This window comes from Megascapheus bottae, chromosome 35, assembly GCF_031878675.1.
Source record: "Megascapheus bottae isolate mThoBot1 chromosome 35, mThoBot2.hap1, whole genome shotgun sequence".
NCBI lineage: Eukaryota > Metazoa > Chordata > Mammalia > Rodentia > Geomyidae > Megascapheus > Megascapheus bottae.
The window spans coordinates 1,593,263-1,609,207 of NC_143543.1; the positions used below are offsets into that span (position 1 = coordinate 1,593,263).

The window sequence follows — 15,945 nt, forward strand, 5'->3', positions numbered from 1 at the left end:
GGATCTCAGCGTCCTGAGGAGCTGGGGTGACTCCCTGCTGTAGAATAGGATTTGTTTACATGCACATTTCAATGCACACAGACTCTGTGTCCCTTTTGATTTCTGCAGAAAGACGAAGCTCAGATCCTCGGCTGCTGCTTCCAGAGGCCACAGCCCTGCTCCTGGCTTTGTTGAAGAAGCTGCAAGAAGCCACAGGTTTGGGGGTGGAGGGTACCTCATTCCTCAACAACAGAGAACTGAGTTTACTGCGGGGGGGGGGGGTACTGAATTCAGCCTCTCTTTCCCCAAGCTGACTGCCATACTTATTCGAGTGAGTTCTCAAGAGAAAACCTAGCCAAATACTGGTGGCTCCCGCCTGCCACCTCAGCTACTCAGGAGGCGTAGTTCGAAGCCAGCCGGGGCAGGAAAGTCCAGGAGACTCTGATCTCCAATGAACCACCAGAAAATTCAAAGTGGAGCTGTGGCTCAAGTGGTAGAGCGTTCGGCTTGAATAAAAGAGCTCAGGGACAGCGCCCAGGCTCAGGAGTTCAAGTCCTAGGACTGACCAAAAACCGATGAATAAAGCACTAAAACGAATGTCATTTTCTTTTCTTTTAGATGGGAAAGGAAACGTTAAGCAAAGGAGCTTTCTGGAAGACGGTCTGTTAATCTGGTGATTGTGCTTCATCGTGGTTCTCTTCCCGTTGAACACGGAAGCCACGGCGTCATTCCCTAGGCAAGTTTCATTCCATTCGTCATCGCAGTGCACCACGAGTTGTTTTTTTTCCTCACAGAGACAAAAGAAAATGTAGAAGTCTTACTCGCAACTTGGCGTTCTGGTATTGTTTGTATCACTCGAGGGTGGCTGGGCCGTGGTGACTCCCGCCCTGTCATCCCAGCTACGCAGGAGGCTGAGGTTTGAGGATCGCGATTCAAGGCCAGCCCAGGCAGGAAAGCCCATGCGACTCTCCTCTTCAATTTGTCACCAAAAAAAAAAACCCCCCAAAAACCCAAAACTGGACACAGAAGTGTGATTCGAGCTGTAGAGCGCCAACCTTGAGCAAAACAAGCCAAGTGACTGAGTGAAGCCCTGAGTTCAAGTCTCAGGGCAGATACAAATAAGACTAATAAATCATATGCTAATAAATAAATAGATCAATAAACTTCCTGACTGTCTCGGGTGTTTTAGAGCATCTCTAAGAAGGGGGAAAAGCTCTTGGATGACAGCTGTTCTATGAGTGTGGGGAATGGGGGGGGTGGGGGGGTCGTCCTCCCTTGCTCCCCATTTTTCATCCTCATGGGCGGGAGGGGACACGGTGGCATGGAGAAGAGAGCATGGCTCTCTCGTCCCTCCAGGGCAGGTGAGCCATCAAAACACACACTAGTGGGAATCCATCCAGGAAAAGTCTCCTCCCTCCACCCTCCCACTGAGGCTGGAGGACCTAGAAGGAATTCCTGGGGTCACAGCAGGGGCTCCCCACATTACTCAGAGGGTCTTGTCCAGCTTCAATTAGAACCTTGGGGCTCAAAGTTGCAGGGCAGCCAAGCACTGCACTGGTGATTCACATCTATAATCCCAGCTCCTCAGGAGGCTGCGATCTGAGGATCACAGGTTCAAAGCCAACCTGGGCAGGAAAGTCCATGAGACTCTGATCTCCAGTAAACCACCAGAAAACCAGACGTGGAGCTGTGGCTCAAGTGGTAGAGCGCCAGTCTGAAAAGAACTCAGGGACAACACCCAGGGATTTGTGCATGCTAGGCGAGCCCTCTACCACTAGGCCATGCTCTCAGCCCTTCTTGAGCTTTTCTTGCTCAAGGCTGGTGCTCTACCACTTGAACCAGAGCTCTATTTTCAGATTTCTGTTGTGGTTCATTGGAGATGAGATTGCCCAGACTTGTCTGCCCAGGCTGATATCAAACTAAAATCCTCAGATCTCAGCCTCTGAGTAACAGAGTACAGCTGTGAGCCACTGGGGCCTGGTGGTAGAGAGCTCGCCTAGCATGCACGAAGACCCAGGTTCAATTCCTCAGTACCACATATATAGAAAAAGCTGGAAGTGGTGCTGAGGCTCAAGTGGTAGAGCTCTAGCCTTGAGAAAGTCCAAGGACAGGGCTCAGGCCCTGAGTTCAAGACCCAGGATTGAAAAAACAACGACCACCTCCAGTCTTGCTCACTGTCTCTCTTCCTCATTCCAAAATGCACTGGGCAAACAAGAACTAGAGATAAACTGCATTTTATATTAAATCACAAAACGGCCTTTCACTTAATGTCTTCCTTTTTATCGTTAAGACAGTGAATACATTCCAATGCAATAGTTACAAGAAGAAAAAGGAACTGTATGTCATTTCCTTCCTTTTATTTATATATTTATTCTTGGTGACAGTCCTGGGCCTTGAACTCAGGGCCTGGGTGCTGTCTCTTGAGCTTCTTTCCCTCCAGGCTGGCGCTCTACCCCTTGAACCACAGCTCCACGTCTGGTTTTCTGGTGGTTCACTGGAGATCAGAGTCTCCTGGACTTTGCTGCCCAGGCTGGCTTTGAACCTCCATCCTCGGGTCTCAGCCTCATGAGTAGCTGGGGTGACAGGTGTGAGCCGTTGCTGGCCAAATTATTATTTTGTCTTTCTTTTTTAAAAAAAAAAAAATGCCTCTTAGTGTGCTCAATTAGCTCTGTTGGGCCGGGGCAGAATTCAATTCTTATATTCACCATGGAGCTTTTTCTTCCCTTGAGAAATGTTGTCCACTGAGAATGGTGACTTAATATTGGCCCGGTCCCTCTCTGCTTCCTCTTCCTCGTCGTATCGCCCATCTTCATTTTCATCTTCCGCCTCGCTGCTGACAGGACTGGAGGCCTGAGACACTGAAGGAGATGGCGGTACAGAGGAAGGCCTGGGGAATTTAAATCCGTCTGTCTGTCCAAGACAAAAACAACAGGCCATATGAACAAAGACATGATTTGCAGTGCTTAAAAAAAAAAAACAGTGCACGTGCACATTTGATTTTAGAAGATTAGGAGGAGGAGGAGGAGGAGGAGGAGGAGGAGGAGGAGGAGGAGGAGGAGGAGGAGGAGGAGGAGGAGAAAGCTGCAGCTAAGAGGAAAGGAGCTGGGTGTCATCCGAGCTACTCAGGAAGCTGACATCTGAGGAGCACAGCTGAAGGCTTCTGGCTTTCTCTATAGTTGCTGCTTCAAAAATGTATAATGGCTTGCACACTCTGCAAGCTCCAGATTAGAAGGAGTTCTTGGAAAATGCCGCAAATAAGAAAGGTCACTTTGCAAAGACACGAAGAATGCATTAGACAATTACCAATGGTGGAGAAACGGGTTCTATATGAAAGTGTTCAGGAAATGCCCGGCTTAACGCCAGGTGCCTGGCGTGCTGGTAATACTGTTGAGAGAAAAGAAACCTACTGGTTAAAAACGTATCCCCATAGTTCCACAGCCAGCTTCCTTCTTTCCCTACGTGAGGCCTTATTCTCCTGGGTCTGAAAAAGAGATATCTGTTTTATTGGTTGGTCCTGGGTCTTGAACTCAGGGCCTGGACGCTGTCCCTGAGATCTTTTGCTCAAGGCTGGTGCTCTACCACTTGAGCCACCGCTCCACTGCTGGTTTTCTGGTGGTGATCAGAGTCTCTGGACTTTCCTTCCCAGGCTGGCTTTGAACTACGATCCTCAGATTTCAGCCTCCGGAGAAGCTGAGAGGCGTGAGACATCAATGTCTACCATCATTTAAAAAACAACTATTCCGAACGGACGCATGCACACAAAGCTCAGTGGAATCTATGCAACAGTTCAGGCTAAAACAAGCAAAGGTTTTACTCAGGCACCCATGGTCTGTCATCCCAGCTACTCAGGAGGCTAAGATCTGAGGATCATGGCTCAAACCCAGCCCAGCTAGGAAAGTCCATGAGACTCGCATCTCCAATAAAACACCAAAAAGCCGGAAGTGGAGCTGTGGTTCAAGTGGTGGAGCGCCAGCCTTGAGGCAAAGAGTTCAAGCCCCAGGAAAGAACGGACAGGATTCAAAAAGCGCCAGTGAGATTTTTGAATGTGGTGGATTGAAAGGGACAGAAGCCACACGTGAAGGGCGCAGGGGGATTTCTGTTCCAGGATGGCTCACTCTGCCTAAATATCTCCAGTCTAGCAGATCCGAGAGCCTTTCTGTCCGATTCCTCTGTATGATCCTCTGCCTTCGGGACTGTTTGCAAAATCCATACAGGAACTGCGTGAGTTGGTTGCATGATTCATCTGGAGACCGGAAGCGCCTGTCCACGATATAAATACCTGGAGAGCACAAGGAAAATTAAGTCAGGGGCTGGGAGTGTGGCCTAGTGGTACAGTGCTTGCCTAGCATACACAAAGACCCAGGTTCGATGCCTCAGTACCACATACATGGAAAAAAGCCAGAAGTGGTGCTGAGGCTCCAGTGATAGAGCTCTAGCCTTGAGAAAGCCCAAGGACAGTGCTCAGGCCCTGAGCTCAAGACCCAAGACTAACAAAAAATATATAAAATTGAGAGAGACAGACAGACAGAGAATTGCTGAACCCTGCAGAGGACTCTCCACTAATCAGACTCTCCCCATAGGCCCTGAGTACCTTTTTTTCTTCAGCATCTTAGATGTCTTGCCTTTGGCTGAAAAACCACAGCTGGGGCCTGAGGAAGGGAAGCCCATCTCTGAAGACCCTAACCTCTGGCCGGGTATATGCAAAGAGCCCGCAGCCTTCTGACACAAGATCATGATATGCAAATTCTCCTGAGGTGTCCAGTAATGGGTGTGCACGCTATTTGCATGTGTGCAGGTCCTGGGGTCTTGAACTCAAGGCCTGGGTGCTATCCCTGAGCTCTTCAGCTCAAGGCTGTCACTCTACCACTTGAACCACAGCTCCACGTCTGGTTTTCTGGTGGTTCACTGGAGATCAGAGTCTCGTGGACTTTCGTGCCCAGGCTGGCTTTGAACCTGTGAGCCTCAGATCTCAGCCTCCTAAGGAGCTGGGATGGCAGGCGGGAGCCATTGCAGCCCGCCTGAATCCACTTCTAATTGGCTAAGCAGTACAAGTCTGAGCTGAGCTCTCAGGACAGGCGCTGTGAAGATGCTTCAGTGTGGGTAGAGGCCCGGAGTCCCCCCAAAACTTGGGCACACAGTAACAGTTCTCACCGTAGGCCGCAGGATCTGCCACGTGCTCCTGCATAAAACAGCCGAAGCCGGAAAGATTGGTGGTCACGCTAGGAATTCCCATTACCGTGCACTCCGCTGCCAGGAAACAGACAGAGGCTCCGTGTCAGGGCCCAACCTGCCCCCATGCACCCCCAAACTCCCAGACACAGCCCCACACTCCCCCCAGGTGTATCAGCTAAACGCTGGCGCTCTACCACTTGAACCACAGCTCCATGTCTGGTTTTCTGGTGGTTCACTGGACATCTGAGTCTCCTGGACTTTCCTGCCCGGGTTGGCTTTGAACCTGTGATCCTCAGATCTCAGCCTCCTGAGATCTGGTGCCTGGTTATTATCTTAATTTTCATACAGAGGTTCAGAAGTTCATGTCTGTAATTCCAGCTACTCAGGAGGCTAAGACTGGGAAAACTCGTGGTTCAAGGCCAACCTAGAGAATAAAGAACGATTGAGAGACCTCCCTCCTCCACCTCAACGAGTGCAAAGCTGTCAGCCTCGCTACAGGAGAAATGGAAACAGGAGGTTCACAGTCCAGACGAGAGTGAGAAATAACGGCTAAAGGAGGCATGGCTCAAGTGCAAGGTCCTGAGAAGGAAAGAAAATGGAGAGGGGGGAGAGGAAGAGAGGGAGGGAGAGAAGGAAAGAGGAAGGGAGAGAGGGAGGAAGGGAGAGAGGAAGGAGAAAGGGAAGAAAGAATGAGGAAAGGAAGGAGGGAGGAAAGGAGGGAGGGACGGAGAAAGACAAACTAAGAAATGGAAACCATAATAGACATTCCCTGTGTGACATGCTATTCCCACACCTGAGAGAACGACAGGTTCCACGCGGAGGCGGCACGTACCTGGAGTGTACCCCCACGGTTCGTAGTACGAGGGGAATACCCCGAGATGACAGCCTCGAACGAACTGCTCATAGTCCAGAGGCAGCAAGGGGCTGGTGGAAGACAGGAACTCGGGGTGCAAGACCACCTGCAGGGAAAACCCAGTGAGGAAAAGGGGGGCCTGGAGGGAGGGACAGCACCCCAGGATTTGCTGGCTGAGCTCACCCAGCAGTGTGGGGTGATCGCACGAGCAGGGAAGGGGGGCTCAGAAGGAGCAAGCCACCCCCCACCCCACCCCTGCCCTCCACTCTGTACGGGCAAGAGGCTGAGATCGGAGCGTCCTGGTTCAAAGCCAACCCTGGCAGACAACTCTCCAACAGTCTAGCATACAAAGCGGGCACTGCAGCCGTGGCTCACGTGGTCCAGGGCCGAACAAGCCACACAGAATGTTCACGACCCGTGCTGCACACTAACGCGGACACAGGTAGGTAAGTAGGTAGAAAGATGGACGAACGGACAGACAGGCAAACAGGCAGGCAGGAAGGTAACGTAGGTTTATGTTAGGCGTTGTGTGGTTTAGATGATACACCAGTGATGACAGACAGAAGAGACAACTAGAAAAGGTAGATATAAAAATAAATATGTAGGTGAGTAGAATAGGTAGATTATTAGAGATTAGATAAATATAATAGGGAGCCAAATAATGATAGATGGATGAATGGATGCATAGATATGATAGATAGATGATACGGATTGATGGATGGGTGAGTGGATGGATGGATGGATGGATGCATGAATGGATGCATGGATGGATGGATGGATGGATGGATGCATGAATGGATGCATGGATGGATGGATGGATAAATGGATGCATTGATGGATGTGTGGATGGATAGGTGGATGGATGGATGGATGGATGGATGGATAAATGGATGAGTGGATGGATAGACAGATGGATAAATGGATGCATGGATGGATGTATGGATGGATGGGTGGGTGGATGGATGGGTGGATGGATGGTCAGATAGATAAGTGGATGCATGGATGGGTGGGTGGGTGGGTGGGTGGATGGATGGATGGATGGATGCGTGGATGGATGGGTGGATAGGTAGATGGATAGATGGATGGGTGGATGGGTGGGTGGATGGATGGGTGGGTGGATGGATGGGTGGGTGGGTGGATGGATGGGTGGATGGGTGGGTGGATGGATGGATGGGTGGATGCATGGATGGATGGATGGATGGATGGGTGGGTGGGTGGATGGGTGGATGGATGGATGGATGGATGGGTGGGTGGATGGATGGATGGGTGGATGGATGGATGGGTGGATGCATGGATGGATGGATGGATGGGTGGATGGATGGATGGGTGGATGTATGGATGGGTGGATGGATGGGTGGATGGATGGATGGGTGGGTGGGTGGGTGGGTGGATGGATGGATGGGTGGATGCATGGATGGATGGATGGATGGGTGGATGGATGGATGGATGGGTGGATGGATGGGTGGGTGGGTGGGTGGGTGGATGGGTGGATGGATGGGTGGATGGGTGGGTGGGTGGGTGGATGGATGGATGGGTAGGTGGATGGATGGATGGGTAGGTGGATGGGTGGATGGATGGATGGATGGGTGGATGGGTGGATAGACAGACATATGATAGATGAGATTTCTAAGGCAGAGCCAGGATTTCCCGAGTGGTTTCACACTAATCGATTCTTCTTGTGCTTCCCCATTTCTTGGGGTATTTCCGTTTCCGTCTTCACCACTAACACGGGCGCCGACGTGCACGCGGTTTCCATGTGTGCGCGTGCGTACACGAGGCACTGCGCGGTGGACACTGTGCGCATGCGCACGGGCATGGTGGGTACAGTGCGCATGCGCGCGAGGGCAGCTCCCTCACCTTCACGCGGTCGGTGCGGTGGTTGAAGAGGCCGATCCTGCGGATGGTGCTGAGGATGGGGTCGGTGGAGTCCTCCATCATGTTGTGCGTGGTCACGGGGGGCAGAGACTGCCGCTGCGGAGGACCGGGGGCCGTCGACCTCAGCTCCGCGCCTCCCCACGCGGGCCGCGCGGTCCGGGCCGCGCCAGCGCCGCTAAGGAGCACGCATGCGCACGGAGAGGCCGACGGGATGGGTAGCGCATGCGCAGAGGCCGGTGTGGTTGGATCGCACATGCGCAGAGCCCAGTACGGGGGAGGGGGGATTTGGGCGTGCGCGCATGCGCACGGAGGAGGCTGCACTCTGAGGATCAGGGTTCGAAGCCAGCCCGGGTGGGAAAGTCTAGGCGACTCAGCCCCCGTTACACAGCAGAAAGCCAGACGCGGAGCTGGGTGGCTCAGTGGCCGAGTGAAGACCAGGAGGCTCTGGGCTCAGGTCCCAGCACCAGCATAACAAGAATTATTATTATTATTATTATTATTGATGATGATGATGATGCCAGGAGCGTGGCCTCGTGGTACCGTGCTGGCCTAGCATGCACAGAGCCCTGGGTTCGATTCCTCGGTACCACGTACATGGAAAAAGCCCTAAGTGGTGCTGTGGCTCGAGTGGTAGAGCGCCAGGCTTGAGAAAACCCAAGGACAGTTGGCCCAGGCCCTGAGTTCAGGTCTGGCCAAATAAATAAATAAACAAACGAACCAACAGAGCAATAAAAAGAAGAGAAGTGTTGTCCACGTTAGCCGGGGCCCAGAGCAGAGGCCGACGGCATGCCAGCAGGCAGGGGCCGAGGCTCTGGCCCGGGGAGGCTTTTTCCCTTGTTTTTACCTGCGTTGAGAAGATGGCCCTTTTCATGATGGTCACGTCGTCTCGATCCAGAATCGTGTTCATGTCAGGAATTTCCCCTCTGCCGAGGAGTACGGAGAGAAATGAGCGAGCAAGCAACCTAAAGTGGCCGGTACTAGGGAAATATGTCCCGGGGGCCGGACGTGTGTTCTGGCTTCCACTTCTTCCAAGCAAACTGTGTGATTGTTTCAAATAATCATAATGCCGGGGAGGGAGGGGCGCCCCCCGTCCTCCCAGCTCCTCAGGAGGCTGAGATCTGAGGATCTGAGTTCAATGCCAGCCCGGGCAGCCAAGTTCATGAGACTCTGATCTCCAGCGAATCACACAGAAAGCCAAAAATGTGGGGCTGTGGCTCAAGTGGTAGGGTGCCAGCCTTGAGCAAAAGGGAACCCAGGGACGGTGCCAGGGCCTGAGTTCAAACCCCAGGACCAGCCCAAAATAATATTAGAAGAACAGGAGGAGGAGGAGGAGCAGGAGGAGGAGCAGGAGGAGGAGGAGATTTTAAGTAATGCATTCTTATTTAAAGTGTTGCACTAAAGACGTGACTGCGACTTGAACCCTCGAGGGACCTCGTGTGAGAGAAACCCACGTGTCACACACACTGTGGCTCCATGTGCACTCTGACTCAGACATGTCTCAGCTGCCTGTGTCACCCTTCTGCCCCGAGCTCCCCAGGCCTTTGGACCCACCACGAGGGCACACCTACATGGCCCCGTCCGCTGACCGTGGTGACACCAAGGTGGAAGGCAAGACAGTCGCGAAGGAAACACGCCAAGCCTCGAACTCCTACCTCAACAACGCCTCGTACAGCTTCTTCCCGAACTTCTCCTTCAGGGCGTGGGCCGTGTCCCTGTGGGAAGCCAAAAGAAAACTAATCGCCATTCCAGACCTGGGTTTGCTGGCCTCCTGCCATTGTCCCGTCCACGCAGGAGGCAGCGTGGAGGTCTGAGGAGAGACGTGGCAAAAGCGTGAGACACTCTCTGCAGGACAGAGCAGAGGGCCACAGGACCAGGAGGCACCCACTTGGCGAGGCTCAAGCGGTCTGTCGGTTGGGTCTTGCAAAATGCAAGGTCGTGAGTTCGATTCCCAGTGCTTCCCCAGGTGAAAAATTAAAAAGAAAAAGGTGGCTCACACCTGTCATCCTGGCTCCTGGGGAGGCTGAGATCTGAGGAGCCAGGTTCAAAGCCAGCCAGGGGAAGAAAAGCGAGCAAGGCTCCCGTGAATCACCAAAAAGCCAGAAGTGGAGCTGGTGGTTCAAGTGGTAGAGCGCCAGCCTTGAGAGAAAAGAAGCTCAGGGACAGTGCTCAGGCCCTGACTTCAAAAAATGCAAACCCCAAAACAAAACACAAAAAGTCATGGAGAGAGATCTCAGATCTCGCACACTTCCAAACAAACAGCGTGGCGTTGAGAACTCTGCTGAGCCGGGCATGTGCCAAGGCCCTGGGGTCAACTCCAGCCCTGCAAGGCGGAAACCAGTCAACCAGAAAAAAAATGCCCTTTGCATTTTTTGCCGCAGAATATTCCAGACCCAGTGAAATTACCATAACTGCTTCCGCACGGCTTGTCCTTTCAATGTTTCCACGTTGAAATTATTCGTCTTGGCTGGCATGATAAAAAACACCACCACCGTCACAGTGCTTTTGTGCAACTGAGGAGAGACCAAAAAAACACAACAGGGGGAAAGGTTAAAGCATGTGTCATAATAATAATTATAATATATATATATATATATATATTCTCCATCATGAGGCTTGGACTCGGCCTGGGCGCTGTCCCTGAGCTTCTTTCCCTGCAGGCTGGCGCTCTACCCCTTGAACCACAGCTCCACGTCTGGTTTTCTGGTGGTTCACTGGAGATCAGAGTCTCCTGGACTTTCCTGCCCGGGCTGGCTTTGAACCCGTGATCCTCAGATCTCAGCCTCCTGAGGAGCTGGGATGATTGTGCCCGGCTGGTACGAGTTTTTCTTACCTTGAGAAGAAAGTTTAGCCTGGATAAGGATTCTAGCAAGATGTCGGCTCCTTTGTTGGAGAATTCGTATCTCCCTGCTATGAAGAGGAACAGAGTCTTCTCCAGATCGAAGTCGAGGTGACTGAAACAACAATGACACCAAACAACCACGCAGAAAGTCTTTGTGCGTTTTGGGAGATGGGCTGGGAAAGAGAAGCATTTTGCATCACGCCCTGTTTCTTTCCTGTTTTAAAGATCTGGGGTGGGGGGGTGGCTATCACATGATAATTTTTGTTTTCTGCTTTGTGCATTGGTCCAGGGATTTGAACTCTGGACCTGGGCGCTGTCCCTGAGCTGTTTTACTCAAGGCTGGCGCTCTACTACTTGAGCCACAGCACCACTTCTAGTTTTCCAGTGGTTTGTTGGAGATCAGAGTCTCATGGACTTTCCTGCCCAGGCTGGCTTTGAACCTCAGTCCTCAGATCTCAGCCTTCTGAGTAGCTGGGACGACAGGCGGGGGGCCCTGGGCCTCTGGCTATAAATTTTCTTTTTTATTTTATTTTATTGCTAGTCCTGGGTCTTGAACTCAAGGCCTGCGCACTGTCCCTGGGCTTTCTCAAGGCTAGAGCTCTACTACTTGAGCCTCAGCACCACCTCTGGCTTTTTCCATGTATGTGGTAGTGAGGAATCGAACCCGGGTCTTCGGGCATGCTAGGCAAGCACTCTACCACTGGGCCACACTCCCGGCCCTAAACTTTGTTTTGAATAAAGAAGAACTCCATACCCATAAAAATGGCCTCGGACAAAATCCTGGATCCTGGCCTTGTACGTGGTGTGGAGATTCTGAAACTCGTGCATGGCGGAAAACCTCTTCACGCTCAAGCCATTGGGTGTGACCACATCTGCCGAGAGCAAGACAACAACAACAAGAACATTCTCCTGTGTGTGTGTGTGTGTGTGTGTGTGTGTGTGTGTGTGTGTGTGTGTGTGCGCGCGCGCGCCCATGCGTTGTCCCACTGCAGGAAGAACAGGTGTTTATAGACGTTAAATCTGTAAAGTCAGATGCAAGGCTTCTAGTCGGTCCTCTGTGGGATTTTAGTCATAAACCTTCCTCCAGCAGCCTGGGCGGGGGGGGAATACAAAATTAGGAAATGGACACCAGCGTCTCCCGCCTGTCGTCCCAGCCCCTCAGGAGGCTGAGATCTGAGGATCACAGGTTCAAAGCCAGCCCGGGCAGGAAAGTCCAGGAGACTCTGATCTCCAGTGAACCACCAGAAAACCAGACATGGAGCTGTGGCTCAAGGGGTAGAGCGCCAGCCTGGAGGGAAAGAAGCTCAGGGACAGCGCCCAGGCCCTGAGTTCAAGGCCAAAATGAATTTCAAAATGAATTACCGGGCTTTCTCTTCAGGATGTGCTCCGCCTCCGTGGCTGTGATCTCCGACACGGTGGTGAACACGTGGGCACAGTGCACTGAGGCTCGCTCTATGCAGTACCGGTGGTAAATCTGCCTCTCCCCCGCCTCCTTGTCAATGTCAAACTGTGGAAACACACACACACATACAGATACATGAGGTACGTGAGGGAGGGAGGGAGGGAGGGAGGGAGGGGAGGATGGAAGGAGGGAGGGAAGGAGGGAGGGAATGGAGGGAAGGAGGGAGGGATGGATGGATGGATGGAGGAATGGATGGATAGATGGAGGGATGGATGGATGGAGGGATGGATGGATGGATGGATGGAGGGAGGGAAGGATGGAGGGATGGATGGATGGATGGAGGGATGGAGTGATGGATGGATGGATGGATGGAGGGAGGGAAGGATGCAGGGATGGATGGAGGGAGGGATGGAGGGAGGGAAGGATGGAGGGATGGATGGAGGGATGGATGGAGGGAGGGATGGAGGGATGGATGGATGGATGGAGGGAGGGATGGATGGATGGAAGGAGGGAGGGAGGTATGGATGGATGGATGGAAGGAGGGATGGATGGATGGATGGAGGGATGGATGGATGGATGCATGGATGGAGGGATGGAGGGAAGGAGGGAGGGAAGGAGGGATGGAGGGATGGAGGGAAGGAGGGAGGGAAGGATGGAGGGATGGAGGGAAGCAATGAGTGGAGGGGTTGCCTCGATGGCCCACCTGCTGCAGGCGGTTGTAGAAGTCGGCGTTGGCGGCACACAGGTGGCGGCCCAGCAGCGTGGCGTGCGTGGTGAAGATGCAGCCGAGTGGGAGCCGGCGCGCGTGGCACAACACCAGCCCCACGCCCGCCTGCCACTCGTGGAAGTGGGCCACAACGCGCTGGCCCGAGGCCCGGTCTGTCACCTGTGGCCAGGAGACACACGTGGACGCGAGGATGGAGGGGAGAATGGAGGGGTGGACGGGAGGATGGAGAGGAGGATGGAGGGGAGGATGGAGGAGAGGATGGAGGGGAGGATGGAGGGGTGGGCGGGAGGATGGAAGGGAGGATAGAGGAGAGGATGGAGAGGAGGATGGAGGGGTGGGCGGGAGGATGGAGGGGAGGATGGAGGGGAGGTTGGAGGGGTGGACGGGAGGATGGAGGGGAGGATGGAGGGGTGGATGGGAGGATGGAGGGGTGGATGGAGGGGTGGACGGGAGGATGGAGGGGAGGATGGAGGGGTGGACGGGAGGATGGAGGGGAGATTGGAGGGGTGGATGGGGGGTGGAAGGGAAGATGGAGTGTAGGATGGAGGGGTGGACGGGAGGATGGAGGGGAGGATAGAGGGGTGGACGGGAGGATGGAGGGGAGGATGGAGAGGAGGATGGAGGGGTGGATGGAGGGGAAGATGGAGGGGTGGGAGGGGAGGATGGAGGGGAGGAGTGGACGGGAGGATGGAGGGGTGGATATTATATATTAATTCTGTAGAATAATTGTATATAACTAGGAAATCTGATTCCATCTGTAATGGGGCGGTTGATTAGAGAATTAATTACATCACGACAGGACTATAGTTTATAACTGTGCTCGTAGAAACTCTTAAGGATCACAATGATAGATTATAATTACACAATGACATCACTGTAATTAATGATGGGAACGGTAAAACGACGCGGTCGCGCATGCGCGGCCCCGCCTCCCGCAGGACCACGCCCTAATATATGTGTGAATATGTAAATGACGCTGTCACGCATGCCCGGCCCCACCTCCCTCAGGACCACGCCCTGATATATGTGTATATGTAAATGAGGTCGCGCATGCGTGGTCCCGCCCCCGGCCCTGATATGTGTGTATATGTAAATGACGCGGTCACGCATGCGCGGCCCCACCTCCCTCAGGACCACGCCCTGATATGTGTGTATGTAAATACGCGGTCGCGCATGCGCGGCCCCGCCCCCCAGGAACCAGGCCTTGATATATATGTGTATATGTAAATGACACGGTCGCGCATGCGCGGCCCCGCCCCCTCAGGAACCACGCCCTGATGTGTGTATATGTAAATGACGCGGTCGCGCATGCGCGGCCCCACCTCCTTGAGGAACCAGGCCGTCAGGGCCCCGAGCAGCAGCGCGTCCTGGGCCTCGACGTCGTGCGTTGGCAGCCCCACGCCGCACGCCTCCCACAGGTCCCCGCGCCAGCGGTCCAGGCTCCCCGCCGACGCGCCCAGCTCGAAGAGCACCGCGCACGGGCTGCCCTCGATCAGCCACCGCCCGACGTGCACCTGCCATGGCCGCCAACGGGGGCGGGGGAAGCACTCAGTCAGTCCCAGCACCCACCCAATGGCTCCATCCGGGTCCCCACTCCTTCCGGGGGCCCGCCCCTCTCCTTCCGGAATCTCCTAGCAAGGCCCCGCCCCCAGCTGGCGATGTATGCAAATCGCTGAGCGCTGATTGGAGCGTGGGGGCACTGACGTCATCCATTCATAAACTAGGCGGGGCTCACCGGAAGTGAGGCCTAGCCGCAGGCCCCAGGCCCTTTGTGGCCTTCAATGGTGGCCAGCTCAGTCCACCTAGGCCCTTTCTGCGGCCTCCCCACCATGATATGCTGCCTCCATAGCCATGGAGCTGTCTCTGGGAAAGCCAGAGAGACTGCTCCTGCCTCTGAGTGGTGGGTCAGCTGGGTTTGATCAGCCTGTCCTCACCCCCGCCTCTCAGCAGGAGCCCTGAGGGCCAGGGTTCAAAGCCAAGGGCAGGGGGAGAAGGTCCAGGAGACTGTGAGCTCCACCAGCCATTGGGAGTGGAGCTGGTGTGGCTCAGAAGAAACAGGGACATGGGTGATGGCTCCCTGAGCAGACTGTGACCCTCCTTATCATTTCTCTCCAGTGTCTGGCATGGCAGCCATTGCACTTCCCCTGGGGTTGGGAGGCTTTCTGAGCCTTCCCAGACCAGGCAGGCCATCCCTGGGGTGTGTTTTTAATTTGACCTCTGCCTGGGATGACCAGCAGAGGCCAGGTGTGTCTCTCCAGGAGCGTTCTCCTGGGGGTTTTCACCAGGCATCTGAGCTGATCTGTCTTTACCTGGCATCCATGCTTTTTCATGGCCTCCACCGCCCCTGCCACCACCTCGTGGACAGGCTCGCAGGGCTCCACCTGAGTCTTCATGTTGTGCTCGAAATACGGGCCGATCAAGAGGTAATTTTCTCCCCACTCCTCCACCGTGGTTTTGGCTTTGGTCTGGATCACGGTGTAAATGCCTCCCACTGCGGCAGACACAGACGGATCAAGGCTGGTGCTCTACCACTTGAACCACAGCTCCATGTCTGGTTTGCTGGTGGTTCATTGGAGATCAGAATCTCCTGGACTTTCCTTCCCCGGCTGGCTTTGAACCTCCATCCTCAGATCTCAGCCTCCTGAGGAGCTGGGAGGACAGGCGAGAGCCATTGGTGCCCAGCTTACTAACTTGTTTTAAATGAGGAAGAGAGAAGAGCGAGCTTTCCCTTGTAAGTTAATATTTACCATCTTACAAGCACCAAGGTTTATTTAACTCATTAACTGTCTCTCGTGCCAGGCAGGCTCACCAGACGTCTCCCTCACCATGCTGTCACGTACAAGAATCCATTGGCACAGGGTTGGTGGCATTCCTGTCTTCCGATCGAGTGTATCCACACCTATGCTTTAAAATGGCGCACTCCTGTCATCCCAGCTACTCAGGGGCTGAGATCTGAGGATCATGGTTCAAAGCCAGCCTGGGCAGGAAAGTCCAGGAGACTTACGGCAAAAAGCCAGAGCTGTAGATCGTGACAGAACTCTTGCCCTGAGCAAAAAAAGCCAGATGGATGCACGAGGCCATACGTTCAAGCCCCAGGA

General features: G+C 53.8%; 1 protein-coding gene across 2 annotated transcripts in view; it reads right to left on the reverse strand.

The window, feature by feature from the left end:
- Positions 1 to 2,613: 2,613 nt before the first annotated feature.
- Positions 2,614 to 15,945, reverse strand: part of Gys2 (glycogen synthase 2) — a 15,138-nt gene continuing 1,806 nt past the window's right edge. Inside the window, exons 1-16 of one of the 2 annotated variants that reach the window (XM_090324429.1) lie at positions 15,688 to 15,760; positions 15,157 to 15,338; positions 14,170 to 14,361; positions 12,824 to 13,006; positions 12,081 to 12,225; positions 11,473 to 11,590; positions 10,710 to 10,830; positions 10,283 to 10,389; positions 9,532 to 9,591; positions 8,724 to 8,802; positions 7,862 to 7,975; positions 5,984 to 6,110; positions 5,131 to 5,226; positions 4,095 to 4,258; positions 3,283 to 3,363; positions 2,614 to 2,889 (exon numbers count right to left, since the gene is read on the reverse strand). In XM_090324429.1, coding sequence (XP_090180555.1) covers positions 2,668 to 2,889; positions 3,283 to 3,363; positions 4,095 to 4,258; positions 5,131 to 5,226; positions 5,984 to 6,110; positions 7,862 to 7,975; positions 8,724 to 8,802; positions 9,532 to 9,591; positions 10,283 to 10,389; positions 10,710 to 10,830; positions 11,473 to 11,590; positions 12,081 to 12,225; positions 12,824 to 13,006; positions 14,170 to 14,361; positions 15,157 to 15,338; positions 15,688 to 15,697 — 2,001 coding nt within the window. In that variant the 5' untranslated portion in view covers positions 15,698 to 15,760 and the 3' untranslated portion in view covers positions 2,614 to 2,667. Of the gene's footprint in view, positions 2,890 to 3,282; positions 3,364 to 4,094; positions 4,259 to 5,130; positions 5,227 to 5,983; positions 6,111 to 7,861; positions 7,976 to 8,723; positions 8,803 to 9,531; positions 9,592 to 10,282; positions 10,390 to 10,709; positions 10,831 to 11,472; positions 11,591 to 12,080; positions 12,226 to 12,823; positions 13,007 to 14,169; positions 14,362 to 15,156; positions 15,339 to 15,687; positions 15,761 to 15,945 lie in introns of those variants that run through there. The other variant, XM_090324428.1, reaches the window with a different exon arrangement.